Source organism: Scleropages formosus, chromosome 9 (genome assembly GCF_900964775.1).
Source record: "Scleropages formosus chromosome 9, fSclFor1.1, whole genome shotgun sequence".
In the NCBI taxonomy this organism is placed as follows: Eukaryota; Metazoa; Chordata; class Actinopteri; order Osteoglossiformes; family Osteoglossidae; genus Scleropages; species Scleropages formosus.
The window spans coordinates 3,882,139-3,898,639 of record NC_041814.1 but is presented as its reverse complement, the minus strand read 5'-3'; the positions used below and the strand labels follow the sequence as shown (position 1 = coordinate 3,898,639).

The 16,501-nt window shown below is 43.6% G+C and overlaps 1 protein-coding gene across 2 annotated transcripts; it reads left to right on the top strand.

Moving 5' to 3' along the window:
• Positions 1-1,016: 1,016 nt before the first annotated feature.
• Positions 1,017-16,059, top strand: rorca (RAR-related orphan receptor C a). Of its 2 annotated transcripts, none has more exons than XM_018728327.2 (10): positions 1,017-1,365; positions 8,112-8,197; positions 8,376-8,517; positions 8,781-9,215; positions 9,592-9,713; positions 10,442-10,592; positions 10,840-10,947; positions 12,453-12,563; positions 12,661-12,773; positions 12,945-16,059. In XM_018728327.2, the coding sequence occupies exons 1-10, from the start codon at positions 1,359-1,361 to the stop codon at positions 13,104-13,106; spliced, it is 1,437 nt and encodes a 478-aa protein (XP_018583843.1). In that variant the 5' UTR covers positions 1,017-1,358; the 3' UTR covers positions 13,107-16,059. The 2 variants fall into 2 exon arrangements, with proteins under 2 accessions (XP_018583843.1, XP_018583844.1); XM_018728328.2 differs by having other exon boundaries at positions 1,019-1,365; positions 10,460-10,592.
• Positions 16,060-16,501: the final 442 nt, after the last annotated feature.

The window sequence follows — 16,501 nt, the reverse complement described above, 5'->3', positions numbered from 1 at the left end:
TGGACCGCAGTCCTGCTCTCCGGTGGGTCTGGGGTTCGAGTCCCGCTTGGGGTGCCTTGCGGCGGACTGGCGTCCCGTCCTGGGTGTGTCCCCTTCCCCCTCCGGCCTTACGCCCTGTGTTACCGGGTAGGCTCCGGTTCCCCGTGACCCCGTAAGGGACAAGCGGTTCTGAAAATGTGTGTGTGTGTGTGTGTGTGTAAGAAGCGAATTAAAATGAAGATAATAAGAAACTGCGAACTGGCAACATCACTTAAGCCATACTCCTTTTTGTATAATACGCAAAATAATTTTAAATTGTAAGCTGAATGCAAATGCAAGATAATATACTAACATATGTTTCAGAACAGCTGAGATTAGTACAGAACATAGGGAGAGTAATAAGGGAGAAGGGGAGCATGTCCACCCAAAATTCATCTCAAGCATACTATGTGTACTAATGATTAATATTTTTGGTTCTCCAATTATTAAGCAAAGTGTCATGGCGCTGGCTGGTAAACAACAAATGCATTTTAAATACCCTGATCATCAATTATCGATGATGTAATAATACTGTAGTGGAAACATTATTTGGTATTTTATTTAAGTTTTGTTTTAGCTGCATTTGAGCTATAATTTAATTTCATGCGTCGACTGCCATGTTTGTTCAGCAATTCAGACATTCAATATGTTTTTAAGTATTTATGGAATATGATGAATATGTCCATTTCTCTGAGCTGTTACCAATAATCATCTAATAAATAATTCTCATACTATTAACTTAAGTTCTTCTGTATCACCTTACAGGCGGTTTTCTGCTTGCTTGTTTTATTTCATTTTTTTTATTTTAGAATCGGATTTTATGCATTCAGGGGACGAGCGACACCGCCGAGGAAAAACAACACGCTAATGACACACTGCCACACTTTCCCACGCGCGCGCCATCCCGGGATCCTCCTTAAGCGCGCGCAGGGGACGCGCGCCGCTCCACCGGGGCACGAGGCGGGCCACAGAAGCGAGATCATGTGAGAGTCCACGCGACGAAAGTAGGTTACCGCGAGGGGAGGGGAGAGAGAGAGAGCAGGAGCAGAGCGAAATAGATGCGGAGCGCGGGCTGCAGCGCAGTGCACGGCGCGCGGACACCCATAGCAGCCTGTACTGGATAAACGAGGAGGAAGAGAGTGTCAGCAGTCAGCAACCGACGACGCCGACGACGTTTTCCTCCGCTTACCCGCGGACACACGGCTTAGAAAAACGTCCGAGGATTTGCTTTTTTTATTTTAAAAAAGGCTCCGTTTCGGAGCTGTGAGAATTATATGCGATTTACATTGTCACTTTCATGATTTTGGGTTTGTATGACTCGAAGATCATAAAACAGCAAAATGAGAGGTGAGTCCAATATCTGAGTGAGTGATGTATGTTTTGGTTCGGAAAGGCATTTAAACTTGTGAAATATATTTATTTGAACCAGGCTCTAGAGCGGGTTAATGCCTAGTGCAGCGGACAGACAGCTGTGTGCCAGGGGGGACGCGAGCTGCACGCATCATTTATTAGGACGTCATGTCAAACTAATTTTCGGGAAGAGAGAAATTCAGGGAAGTCATTCAAAAACTGGAGCGGTCCGCCATGCACTAAGACGGGTAAAATGAACTTAAATTTGCATGATGTTTGCATGTCGTTGGAGTTCGTTGGGGGAAAATGTAAACTTGTTCGTTTTGCAGCGCTGCCTGCGGGTGTCCGATCGGTCCGTCTGCCTGCGCTCCACCAGTGTGGGATGTGTTAACTCTCAAGTTGGATGTGTTATGTAAGAAGGGGGAGGGGGGCAGTGCAACTGACATATCATGGAAATACTTATTTTAATGTGAAAGTATTCATCTTAACGCGCATAAAATAGATACTGTTGTGTAATTGGCGCGTTTATTTAATAACCTCGATGGCGCTGAAACGTTCGCGCATTAACACGCGTAACTCGAGGAACTGCGCAGTTTGTGTATGTTCTGGGTGTCCTGACGCGCTTGAACGTCGCGGTTCGCGAGGCGGCTCGTTTCGTGGCAGTGCATTGAGGCGCGCGAGCGGGCGTCCACGCCGCGGGCGTGTGTGTTGTTGTTTTCCGACTGGCAGCATGGCCGGCTGTGTGAGGGGCGCGAGGGAGAGGGAGCGCGAGCGCTGCCTGTTCCATTGACCTAGTTCTGTCATTGAGGATTACACAGCATTTAGGGAGGAGGCGCGCGCATCGCCGGAGGAGGGAGGGAGGGATGCAATAATAATATGGAATGGACGAGCGGAGGGAGGCGGGACCCGTGCCGGGCACTTCAATGCCGTCGGATTCCGTTAACTGTGCTTGAAAGTGGGAAACATCGGCTGGGGGATCGCGGTTGTGCCAATGGAAGCACAGTATTCTCATGTACTGTACTGTACTGTACTGCGAGAAAAAAAGCGATCGAAATGACAGTTTAAGGACCCTCGGTGAATTACGACAAGAGCTACGGAAAAACTGAGAAGCGACGCATGTGTAACAAAAATTGCTGGAAATAGCTATTATTTCATATCACTTTTGTTATTTTTTCATTGCATACCGTCAAAGGTAGGATTTTATGTTTCCCTTAGAGAAGTGCCTGTGCTGGTGCACCCAGGGCCAGAGACCAGTGGAAGCTGCAGGGCTGATCTTTTCCCTCCTGATTTTCCTGCCCCCTGGAGCCTTTTTGCTGTGTTGAGGTGGCCTATCACTTCTGCCCTCATACACTCCAAGCACAGGAGTTTCCACATGGGACCAGCACAGCAGCTGTCTGCCAAAAACCGCTGCGTATGCTTTGCTACTTGGGTATTTTTCTTTCCTTCTTGTTTCCACAATTAACATTGTTAGATTTTTCCCTTGTGCTGTGTTTCCCTAGTACTGGGTCCTGTGTGCAGGCAAGGCAGCAGTATATTTAAAGAGCTGTGGCCTGCCAATCTACATTGAAGTTACCCTGTGAGAGAGACACTCTCCAAGTGGAATTAGCACAGATCCTGTGGAATACCAAACCTACCGGACTTGCGGTCAGGTGCCAGGTCAGCTGCTCTGGCAGTCAGTGTCAGATGCGGCTCACTGTGCCATCTGAGAAGGCCTGTTTGGTTACAGTTCATGCTTGATTGCTGTCCACATGTCCAGACCAGCACCTGAGCAAAAAAAAAAAAAGAACACTCCAGGGCAGCCTCAGCGCACATGTGGTAGTGCTGTGCTTGCCTCCATTGACGACGGAGGGCTTGCTGTTACTCCATTCAGTCTTTTACAGTCAATGCCGTTCACACTGGTGGCTGCAGCAGTTTAGCAAACGACATTCCCATAAACATGTAAGCCCACGTCTTTTGTACTCGAATGCGTTTGTGTCTGGATGCAGAGCCAGCCATGGGGGGAGTGAGTGATGGAAAATCTGATAGCTGTTAGACCACAGACAGGCAGCTGTGGCCAGCATGCGTGGTGAGAGTTTTCCAGTGGAAGCTCTGGACACGCACACAAAAAGTGCGTATCCTTATAATCACTGGAACAGAGTCCACCATGCTGAAAAATCACTGCCTTTTTGCAAGGCAGACGACGGTGTGTTTTGACAGATGCCAGTCACGCCACATCTTTTACAGAGCTTATATTCAAAAAGTTATGGATGAATATTAAATCCCACAGCGGAAGTAAAATGTTCCTCTCAATTATTTAAAGGGCCACACAGCAAATAAATATACAGTATTCACCCAGTCAGTGTGCATCACTTCTCAGGGTGTTTCTTGGGCTCAGCTTGCAGTGAGACCAGATATCTTCAGACCTTACAAAAGGCAAGAGTGACACAGTATGTGAGTAATAACTTTCATTCCCTTCACAACACCCTCTCTTAAGAATAACATTGTCCTTCTGTGTATTTTAAAGAGCATAAGATATTTCAGTACTGTCAGCACACTGAACCTGCACAGGATTTTACTTTTCATGCTGTGTAGAAAGTAAATTGTTCTCAGATGGTTGAAGTGGCTGACACGTAGTTGCATCTGAGTTGCAGATGACATGTAGTTGGGTTACACATGATGCCAAGGGCAGCCAGTCGCACTGCTCACATGCACAGTTCCTCACAGGGAATGCAGAGCTTATGGACTGTTGGGGCAGTCGCCATATAGGTTGAATGTACAGCACACTCTGTACATATTGTGCACAAGGTAAATAGGACCTTCGGACATCGGCGAATTACAGTAAGAGAGATAAGCAAGCAAAGTCTTGACAGCTGTTTTCTGTGTCGCAAGGAAAGCAAGACTGAATGAAAAAAAATAATTTCCATGGCTGACAGCGTGCAAAATTTCTCATGCCAAGACTACTTGTCTTGAAGTGATGGAAAAATCAAGTAATTCAGTTTCTGGAGAGTCGATTGCAAATGTTTATCTGCTTAGGTAAAGGAGAAGAACGCATTTGTCGCTTGTTTTTTCCATTAATTGATGCTTTTTCAATTTGTTGTTTACCAGTTTATGTTTTTGGCTGAAGACTCTGCTGAGGGAACACTGAAAGCCACCCTTTGCACAAAATGTAGCTTCGGGTTATAAAAGAAATAACAAAGGGTTATAAAAGAAATAACAAATAACAGACTAGAATATGGTTTGTTTTATAAACCAAAAAAATGAAGAAAAAGTATAAGTCAAGTTCTTTGATATGAAAAGTTGTTTAAGGCCTTCACCACATATGTGTTTAGAATGGATAAGGTTCAGTTTAAGAAAATTAAGATGACGTTCTTGGAGAGGTGTTTCAAGGAAGGTCAAAAACATGGTTTTAAAATTTAACACGGCAGTCTAGCTTTGCATCACACAGGTCACAAATACTTGACTCTTGAACCGAGGGAAGGGACAGGGCTGGAGCTCTGAGTTTGTATTCAATGAATATTTTTTCATTTACTGGCCCGATTTGTAATACATTATGTTAAGCATAACCAACATACATATTTTGTAGATCTTTGGTAGTGTTCGCATACAAAATAAATGACATTGTGAGGAAACAGTGAATGCATGAGTCGTTTATGTAATTCTGATTTGTCAGGGTTTACCAGTGACCAAGCTGTTCTGGTTCTGTGATGGACTGTAGGCAGGAATAAAAATAGTTTTATGAGTGTGCTCAGAGACAGCTGAAATCTCAGTCACATATTTTACATACTGCTTATGAGGGACCAGCTAGTGTAGCTCACTGAACCGCATTAGAAGGACCCCTGTCTCGGAATGCATGGCGGTATAGTTCCGTTCCTCAGCACCACTGCATTTTCATGACATGAGTCATGTATTTTGTTATCATTGTGCAAACCATACAATTATGAATGTTTTTTGTTCTGTTTACTGCAGTATTAGCAAACAGATCATCATGTTATGTTATATTACACTGGCAGAAATGCTTTAAAATCCATGAGCTGGAAGCTGTGTTGTGCTTGTGCTTTGTTCTAAGCTGGGTCCACCTTAAATCCCTATAAAAAAAGAAATCAGATTATTGTTGTTGCAATGCTGCCACCCACCAGCCTCCCCCTTATTCAATGGGAAAGTGTGTCAGTAGAACAGCTCGTCCACATAGTGTGACTGTGCTGCGACCGAGCGATGCCTCAGCGGACGAATCGGAGGCAAAGTTATGCGAGCGGCAGCCAATCGGCGATGAGGAGGCGGGAAGGGAGCGACTCGTCACTGCGTTGCTAGGGTGACCTCCCTTGAATGAGTGTGTTCGTGGAATGCAGCCAGACAGCAGTTATATAACACAGGAAGGGGTGGGGGTGCAGGGGGCCTGGACAGGGTAGAGAGAGAGAGAGAGAGAGAGAGAGAGAGAGAGAGAGAGAGAGAGAGAGAGAGAGAGAGGGGACAAGGGCTCTTTCCATTACACGTATTAATTCATTTTCCACTCCCTTTTCAGCAGGTCAGTAGGAATTTTACTTAGTGCAAACCTGTCAAAGTATTTAATTCACATTATTACCTTCCAAGAAGGGAACGTTTGCAGGAAAAAAAAATCATGCTCTTTGTCTCATCTCGTTAATCACACTGCCATTGCAGCATATACTAGCGCGATTATGTTCAGTTTCTACCTGTAACACACAGAGGTGTCCGTGAATTCAATCAGCAGAGTACAAGTTGCTTTCTGAGGAGCCACTAAATTGCATTTCACTCGGTTGCTATAAATGACATGTTACCTAACATCTTGCGTCACAAAACACAAGCATAAAAAAAAAAAACGTTCGGCACAGCTCCTCTCCTGCCCCCTCCCAAGTATGGAGAGCAATCCATTTAGCTGTAACGCTCCTGATCTGTCCCCTGTTGCAGAGAGCAGAGCTTTTGTCTTTCTTTCTAAGATTTACATACGCCCCAAAGACAAACAAAATGGAAAACACCCTATAGGTTCCAGCTCTTCACTTATGTAGGCGACCTGCTATTCTGGAACGGAGGAGCCTCAAGCACAGGAGTGTCCAACCTTTTTTGGCCAAGGGCCTCAGTCATTACACACATACACACACACACACACACACACTTGTCCCATAGAGGGTCACGGGGAGCCAGAGCCTAGCATGGCAACACACGGCGTAAGGCTGGAGGGGAAAGGGACACACCCAGGACGGGACGCCAGTCCGCTGCAAGGCACCCCCAAGCGGGACTTGAACCCCAGACCCACCGGAAAGCAGGACCCAGTTCAACCCACCGCGCTACTGCCCCCTCCACCCTCAGTCATTACTGTGAACTGATCTGAAGGCTGCGTGTGTAAAAATCATAGTAAGCAATGTCACGTCCACGCCCACAACGCAACCGACAGCACCCGATGATGCTCTCGCAACTGATTGATCACTCAGCCTTTAAAACACTCTCCTCAGTTCCCATACCTTTGTGGAATCTCGTCAGGAACAACCGCCCTTCTTCGTGACACTTCGCTCACGCTTCGCAAGCTCTCGGTTCACGTTCTCCGGCTTTCGATTCCTCGCTTCGTTTCCCGACCATGTCCACGGATCCTTGTTCCTGTCCTGTTCGCTGCTCGACTGACCCTTCGCTAAGTCCCCGACCTCTCTCATAGATCTTCGCTCTGACCCTGACCGCCGATTGACCGACCCTTTGCCTGTCCCCGACACCGAGAACTTGCCTCATCCCTTGACTCTGGACGAACGACGCTGCACTTGGGTTCAGTCGTCCCGGCTCCCTGTGTTTCGCGTGACAAGCAACATAAGCAATCTTAAATAACTACATTGAAAAAATATTATTTTATTGTATTTTAGTGAGGTGTGTCAAATGTTCATGATGTCTAACTATAATTGTATTATTATGCAATGTTGTAGAATTTATTCTATATATGGTATTTACAGGATATATTAATAATTTTACGGATGTTCTTGTGGGCAGTGTTAAGCCCTTGGGCCGCACGTTGTACACCCCTTCTCTAGCATTTTCAGAAGTGGCAGAGTAAAAAGAGTGGTTTGTTTTTGCAGGAGAATGTGTGAGTGGGACTGCTGCGTCCAGAACTGTCTGAGTTTGTGTTGTGCAGCTTCAATCAATAGATTTTTCACTGTTCTCGGAACAATTACTTTAAACAATCAAATTATATTAGGCCGTAGATTTATATTTGTTTTCCACTGGTGTACATTGCTTAAATTTAATTTTCCTTCTCAACTTAATTTTGTCCAGTATTGTGTGCGCCATTCAATTAAATGTTGAGCATTCACCAGGACATGTACCTCTGCGTCACTGTGCTAATAAGTTCATCGACTCAAAAGCGCACCGAAAACGCTGGTTTTCTGTAATAGTTTTTTTCCTGTAGTTTCTCTTGTGCACTCCTGACATAGGGGATTTTTTTCCACCTAAAAGTGGGGGTTTAAAATTGGATATATTTCTAAGTGATTTATATAAAATCTGTATTAAAAAATTTGCATATATTTCATTATGATAGCTTGGCTCTTTTTGAACAATGTTTTATGTAAAGTTTTTTGGAATGTCAAACCATCAAAGGAAATCTAGGCTTTTTAAACAAAGAATGCATCTTTGCTGTCAGGAACAGGATGGAGGAGAAGCCATTTCACCAGATGAGTTTACTGAAAAGAGTTTGGTGATAATACTGACTGTTAATTTGAAATTATATCTGGAATGACCAGTCTTTTTCTCCTTGCATTTGATTTTACCCTCAGCTCAAATAGAGGTGATCCCATGTAAGATCTGTGGGGACAAGTCATCTGGAATCCACTATGGTGTGATTACCTGTGAAGGCTGCAAGGTGAGAGGATTGCATCCTGGACTGTTTTCAGATATATTTTAAACAAATAAAATTACTGCCTTGACATGATGCTGAAATTCTTCGATGTGTAACTGTGTTGTTTATGTTGCAGTACATCGTTTCTCATTCTCCTTCTTCAGCTGACCTAACTGTCCTCTGCGGGTTACTGTCCATGCAGGGCTTTTTCCGACGCAGCCAGCAAAACAATGCCATGTACTCCTGCTCCCGGCAACGGAACTGCTTGATTGACCGCACCAACCGCAACCGCTGTCAGCATTGCCGCCTTCAGAAGTGCCTGGCACTGGGGATGAGCCGTGATGGTGAGATCGAATAACCATTCTACACCCTATACTAAATAAAAACATCATCCGTGTCTAGCATGCAGTTCATTGCCAGTGACAGTAGGCAGACTCGCACACTCGGCTTTAGGTTTTATGTCGCCGATAAATAATTCAATAATATAATGATTAAATTATAAAATATAATATAAAATAATCCATTGAACTGAATGTCACCATTTAGTGTCCATTTGACTTCTGCTTGACTTCTTGATGTCCGTTTTTCTCTTGCTGTGTTACTGTAGCTGTAAAATTCGGGCGCATGTCAAAAAAGCAGCGCGACAGCCTCTATGCTGAAGTCCAAAAGCACCAGCAGTCGCAGGAGCATGCGGGCAGTGTAACCCTGGAGGAGGGAGGTGAGGGCGGGGGCCACAACCGAGCCTACAGCCGGGGTTCCAGCTCAGCCCTCAGCGACCTAGATGACATCACAACACTGCCTGATGGGCTCTTGTTCGACCTGCCGCTCACTCCTGAGGGTGCTGGGGACTACTGCACCCTCGAGCTCCTGGGAGGCAGTGGCGGGAGCAGCTCCTCCTCGCAGAGCTCACCTGAGCAGAGCGGGCCAGACTTTGCCGAAGGCAGCCACATCAAACACGAGTATCAGCCGCTGCACGAGCCTAGCTTGTTTGCGCACCCACTCTTCGGCAGCCTGCCCGAAGGCTGCTCCATGCTGGAGATAGGTAGGTCATCACTGGCAGCGAGCTGCTGCTCACAACTGCTCTGTATTTGTTATGACTGTGCTCTCAGTATAGGGCAGGATTGAGTTTGTCTGAAAAGCATTTGGTTTGGTCACATCTATTCAGTGTGTCAATATACAGTATAAGCATGTGGTGTCCAGCAAGTTAAGGCTTCTATTATGTTTATTAATTACCCTGTACAACAAGCAACATAACAACAAGCAGTCCATATTATGGACTTATGCTGCTTGTTTAATTCCTTGAATCTGTTCTGTTTTTGTACCCATGAGAAAAATATTTTCACCTGAAATACTGCAGGAAGATGTTTGGAAAAATAGATGGCTAAACTGTGCACCTAAGACAATTTTTCCCTTATCAGAGCGCATTACACAAAACGTGGTGAAATCGCACCTGGAGACATGCCAGTACAGCACTGAAGAGCTGAAGAGACTCACCTGGACCTTGTACACACCTGAAGAGACACGCACCTTTCAAAACAAGGTCACTATAATATGTAATCAATATGTCTTCATGCTAGAAGCCTGTTAAGCAGCTTGTACTGTCTAAATTAGATTTATTCATTTAGCTAATGGTTTTCACCCAGGCAACTTACAACATTAAGGTACTTGCAGTTATACAGCTGGATAATTTTGACTGGAGTAATTTAAGATAAGTACATTGCTCAAGGGTACTACAACGTGAGGTAGGAATCAGACCTGTGGGTCCAAAGGCAGTAGCACTAACCACTATGCTACCAGCTGTCCTGTAATGTACCTGCTTAATTTATTTTTAGGAATAATTCAGCTGTATCTGTATTATGCAGGTGGAATGAATTCAAGCAAATTAACTGCTTAACAACCAAAATGACCAAGTGTTTTATATGTTGTCGTGTGTAGTCACTGAATGACATTTCTAAGGGGCTCTAGTAATACATTTTCTCTTCAGTAACCTTTATCCAAGTTGATTTACAGGTAGTTGAGAGGTAGCGTAGTAGTTAGAGTTGTTGCCACAAGTAAAAAGCACCTGAGTTTAAATTCCAAATCTTGCTGTAGTTCTCATGAGCAACATACTTGCCCTGTGTTGCTCCAGTAAAAGTTATTTATCCAGCTGTATGCATGACTAAATAGCTTAGTTTCAAACTTAATTTTGTAAGTTGGCTAGGAAAAAGGTGTTCGATAAATATTGTCCCTGTTCTGGGTTAAACGGAGCTGCCTCTTATCTTATGCCAGCTTGCTCATGTGTTCCAGTCTGCAGAAGTGATGTGGCAGAAATGTGCAGTGCACATTACTAACGCCATCCAGTACGTGGTCGAATTTGCCAAGCGCATCACCGGCTTCATGGACCTGTGTCAGAATGACCAGATCATTCTTCTGAAAGCAGGTCAGTGCTGCCCGAACCAGACAGGCCACGTTAATAATTGTAGAAATATGTGATCACTAAATTTTACGGTTGATTTCATGAGAATGATAAACTTCCCATTCTTGTAACATTGTTATTCCAAGTTCCCCACATTTAATATATTACGTATTTTGAGAAGGAACTTACTTGGTTAAGGGGAGAATCATTTTACTTCCTTCTTTTATTGTCTCCTCATGTTTGTGTTCTCTCTCAATTTGCCTTCTTTCAGGCTGCCTGGACGTCTTGTTGATCCGCACATGCCGGGCCTATAATCCCCTGAACAACACTCTGTTGTTCGATGGCAAGTACACCAGTCCCCAGCTCTTCAAAGCTCTCGGTGAGACTCCTGGCTATCTGCAACACTTAGAACCAAGAGAGTCTTTATTTTAGAGTTTGTGGCTAATACTATGGTTAGCTTTGTGCGAGATACTTAACCTGAAGTACTCCAGTAAAACAACCAGCTGTGTAAATTTATGAAAAGCTCTAAGTTGCTTTGGCGGAAACCACCAGCTAAAATTGAATATGGAGTGTTCAAGTGGGAGGGATGCGGTGGCACAGCGGGTTTGGCCAGGTCCTGCTCTCTGGTGGGTCTGGGGATCGAGTCCTGCTTAGGTGCCTTGTGACAGACTGGCATCCCATCCTGGGTGTACCCCCTCCCCCCCTTCAGGCCTGCGCCCTGTGCTGCTGGGTTAGGCTCTGGCTGGCTGCACCCCACTTGGGACAAGTAGCTTCAGCGAGTGTGTGTGTGTGTGTGTGTGTGTGTGTGTGTGTGTGTGTGTTCGAGTGCTATATGAGGATAATGTTTTCCTAAAAACCCCTTTGTAAGATGAATTCTCATAACTCAAAAAAGTAATTAACAATAGTTTCAATGGCGAACATTTTTATGCATTCTTGAGACACCATTTTCGCTAAACTATCATCAGTTTCCATTAAAAATGGATACAGTTTCCTTTCATTAATTATTCTATAGCACTGTGTATGGTTGTCTACCTGCACTCATTTAATACTTTCATAGTTATTACAATATATTTAACAAAGTGGGGGTTTTTGCCAGATTCTCAGATTTCCCTCCCAGTCCAAAGATGTGTGTTTCAAGTGAACTGATGACTGTCAATTTCCTATAATGTACGTGCGTCTGTAATATTGCTCTGCCATATATGTGTGAATGACTGTAGGGAGTTTAGTGAGCGAATCTAATGTTTTAAGTCACCTTCGATAAAGGTGTCAGGGAAATACTATACAAAATCATAGTACGCTGCCTAGGAGAAAAGCATCTGCTAAATAAATAAATGTAAGGTGTGCAATATTTACATTCACTCATCGTAAATGCAAAGAAATACCTTGTAAGTTGAAGTATTGTTATTAAATAAAACCTCTTGTAAAGTCAAATTCTCATAACTCAAAGTGAACATATCAGGGGATGATTGTACTGTAATTCTGGTTTCTACGATTATTCCTGGTATCATTAAGTCTTAACAGCAGTAGTATTTGCTCTGTAGCATGTGTAGAGCTTTCACTGCTTATTTTATCTACTTCATGCTTCTGTATTGTTGTCAGACAGGAAACTGAAGGGCTCACACTGTGTGAAGAATATTGGAGCTACTGTAAAATATGCTGGCTACACATAAAAACTATAATTAATGCAGGATGCAGGATATATTTGATTTATATGACCCCAGTCATACAGACAGTAAAATCCTGTGAAAAACAGACAGCCATCGGCACTGTAGACAAAGTGCACTGCAGGGAAATGATGACTGAAGCAAACTGGGAAGCATATACCACGTTTTTTGATGGCAGAGTTACAAATATTACAAAGGCCATATTTCTTCACCACCGCAGGCTGCGATGACCTTGTCAATGCCATATATGAGCTGGCCAGAAGTCTGTGCCGCCTGCAGCTCACTGAGGAGGAGATGGCTCTCTTCAGCGCCATGGTCCTCCTGTCCCCAGGTATGTCTGACAATAGTTCGCCTACATCCAGCAAACCCAAAACACAAGAATTGTGCTTGGGAAGATGCTGACCTTCATTTTCGTTTCTGTGTTCCAGACCGGCCGTGGCTGACAGAAACCCAGCAGGTCCATAAGCTGCAGGAGAGAGTGTACCTTGCGCTGCAGCACTGTCTCCATAGAGGTGGTGCTGGTGAGGAGAAACTGGCTAAGGTACTGTACTTTACTTTGGTTAGTTATTGTGATCTTTATTAAGTAAAGTAGCCAGAATATGGATAATATTTAGCGTACTTCTCACATCGTGTGAGTTTCATTAATTTGTTCTATCATGTGCAGTTGTAGATTTATTACCCCCTTTTGTTCTTTCACCTCTGTTTGCATCAGATGGTGTCCAAGCTACCAATGATGAAGTCAATCTGCAATCTCCACATTGATAAGCTGGAGTTCTTCCGCTTGGTTCACCCAGAAACGGCATACAGTTTTCCTCCACTCTACAAGGAGGTCTTCGGCAGTGAGATCGCCTTCCCGGACTCCACCGAGAGTTAAACTCGTTCTGAAAATGCGCAGAAAGAACTGAGAGAGATGTAGGAATCAAGAGGTAGATAACTGGGAGGAACACAGACACCCAAGGAGCAACCAGCAGCTCAGTGACAATCCTGCACACAACACTTTACAAAAAGTACAACACACTACTCCTACCTGTGGTTTTCCTTCTGTTCAGCGCAGCCAAAGCTGCAGCATGAGCCGGTCTAGGATGCAAACCCATGACATTCTGAACTACAGTATTTTTCTACATTTGCCGCTGGGTACGATGTGCATGCTACCATATGTCAAAGTAAAACTAGGCCGTTGTGCAAAAAAAATTTGCTTTCTCAGCACCTCTGCTGTAATATTGTGCACCTTGTTCTGCGGTGTCAGTGTGACATTCGACCTCCCAGCTCTCGCCACGCCCTCTGTGTGAAATGAATGTACCCTGCAGCCATGCTGAACAGTCCCAGCTTGTGATAGAATGTACTTACAGTACTTCTCATTTGAGGGGTTGTCTCTGATGTCCGGTCACCTTCTCATATGGAACATTGTCTCTTTTTACTGTCAATAGTGCCCATTCTTTGCTGTTTTTATCGTCTGAACATCCTGTTCAAAGGGACCAAGATAAATACACGTTGTACGAGTTACCGGTTTGGCATGTTGCACACACCATGTGCGTTTGTTATTTTGTCACTTGTCTGGTGATTTGCTGAGGCTGCGTCCATGCATCAGCATTTAGCTACACTAACACGTGGCAGTAAGTCGTGAACCCAGACACATTTTTGTACAGGCACACTCCAGAGGCCGCATTTTGGAGCTGCTGTTTTTTAAGATGCTATGGAAGACCTCAGTCCCATTTTCCCTTTCCCCTTTGCAAATGCCACTTACAGAGACAAACAAATGAAAGTATTTTGAACTGTTTAGTTTTATTTATTCATACATTTCTATATACATTTTAATTTTAAAGTATATAAATAAGGAAATGTTGAATACCCAGAAGAAGGTATACACTTTACACTTTTGCAGACAGACATAGTGGGTGGGAGAATCTGAGAGGAAGGAGAGTTTGAACGGTCACCCACAGACTGCTTCAATATATTCCAGGATGATAGGAGGAAGAAGTGGACAGAAAGCGCATACCGTCTCTAAAAGGAGTTGTAAACTGAACCTAGAACTGTTCCCTCTGTTGACCTTTCCTCCACTCTCAAGGACGCCTGATTTCCCACTTCGGAATAGTTCAGAACAGCCGAGAGAGGGAATCGCGTTTGGCGTTACCATGTCTTTGTTGGACAGACTTTCCTGATGGAGACAACAAATGCAAGAAGGATGTGTCTCAAAGGCTCACTTCCAAGCATTTTGTGTGTTTTTTTTTTTTTTTTTTTCCAAGGAAATTTTTCCCTCCTTCAAACCATTGGTACACTGCCCAAAGTAGGTGGAAACTTTGCTCCTTGACACTTACAAGATGGCAGAAGAGAAAAAAAAATCACAAAGCAGTGAAAGTCAAGCAGCCAGACTGCATAAAAAAACTGGATATTCAGAAGGAAGGTGAAAGAACCGCTGAGTACAGGGTGAGGTGCGGTTCATACGACGAGCCTCTGGACTGAGCAGACAACATTATTTCAACTTTTCTGCATTGTAAAACTTCACTGGAGGTCAGCATTGTATTGATGTGTATATTGTGTGCCCTTTCCTCACCGATGTTCCCCTGCCCGTTCTTGTCCAAACACCTTTGACACAGCTGAGGGTTGACAGAGCTATCAGCTACCCCCCTGAGTTAGGGATTATTATAGTTAGTACTTCTATATGTAATATCATATTTTGCAGTGCAAAAGACAGAGAAGGAAAAAAGTATAGATCTATTTTGTACTATGTAATATTTTCCCATTCTATTTATGAGCAAGATTTGGTATAGCAAATATGCTAATGTTGACATAGTTTTTTCTTCTTGAGTATTGGTTTCTAGCCTCAGTTTCATCGAGCAGCCGTTCTAAACACTGAATCCTCCGTAGATGGTATTTTTCTGCGATATTTTTATGTTCTAAAATGGCTAACATGCCGAGATGCAGTGCACAAATTTGTGCACCTTCAATGCGGGTCTATCGACGAAAACAAGCTCTGGCTCATTAAGTGAGTTGGAGCAGTTACTAAGTCACAATTAGACAATCGTTTATGCATTGCAAGCACAGCTTGTCCTCTTGCAAGAGCACTGTCCAGTTACAAGGCTTATCTGCACTGTGTTTTGCTCTGCACTGCTGGAACAGTGCAGCTCCTCCATATTGTTTATTGTATTGTTGGAGTTCACATGTTGGCAGTAGGGGATCTTTTTGGTGCTGAAGAGAATAGTGTCATAACGGGACTGTGCAATAACCAGTCTTTCCCATTTCCAAATGCTGAGGGGCCCCCAAGGGGTCTCCCTCAGGCTAAATTAGCGCCACGGCCGAAGCTGCGGCTGCATCGCATCCGGCATGAAATGTTCACAAGCTCGGTATTAACTGATTTTTAATCAGTTATTGTGATCCATAAAATAGTTGGATGGAAACAAGTGGTGACCTCTTTTTGAATGTCCAAGGTCTGTGTGTTACACATGTGATTAGTACAGGTAGTATTTGTTGAACTGCAGTGCTGCCACAAGGCTCTGTGTGTATGGAAGAAGTCCTCTAGAAGTTCTGCAGCCACTCAGGGAGATAGCTGGGCTCTCAGTCTGACAGTGTCTTCTCCAGTTAGCCTAGCAGGACACCTTGCACCGAACAGGAGACCTTAAACCTTGATCACTGTGTACAGTGTGTGTTCTCGTGAATGTCGAAACACAGAAGTATCAAAGACTTCACCCTTGTCTGATATTGATATTATTACAGGACTTTTGAGCCTGAATTGTAGAAGATATAGTCTCTAAAATATACAAATAAAATATAAAGATGGATTTATTCTTTGAATCTAGTGTTGAATTTATTTTCATTAAATTGACTGTTTCCACCCGTTTCTCATTTCTTTCTCACATATTTTGTGTTTTTTTTTTTGTCCTTTTAAATTGTAATTCTATTTTTTTAAAAGAATAATGTTTTAAAGAAAACAAAAATAGAGAGTTAATTTTTTGGTCAGGAACATTTTCTTAGTTTTTACTTTGAGATTGTTAGTGACAGACAGACACACACACATGCACACATATGTCACTAAAACATAAACTAGTGTTTGATAACCGAGTGCTTAATAGCTCCTCAAGTTTCACATAGGCAGGCATACACACACATAAAATCGTGTATGACAAAATCTTTAGGAGTTATTAAACATTGCAATTACATCATTGTACAGTACGGAGGAGATACTGTATCTGGTTTTAAGAATGTAATAAAGTTCTTTTTGCACAAACATGGCATTTAGTGTGTTGCATCATTGTTGTGCACAGTTCCAGATCA

Coding starts and splice junctions, on each gene's coding strand:
- rorca (XM_018728327.2), top strand. Junction 9,714..10,441: donor CACGCACCTTTCAAAACAAG/GTCACTATAATA, acceptor ATCTTATGCCAG/CTTGCTCATGTGTTCCAGTC. Junction 12,774..12,944: donor GTGAGGAGAAACTGGCTAAG/GTACTGTACTTT, acceptor TGTTTGCATCAG/ATGGTGTCCAAGCTACCAAT.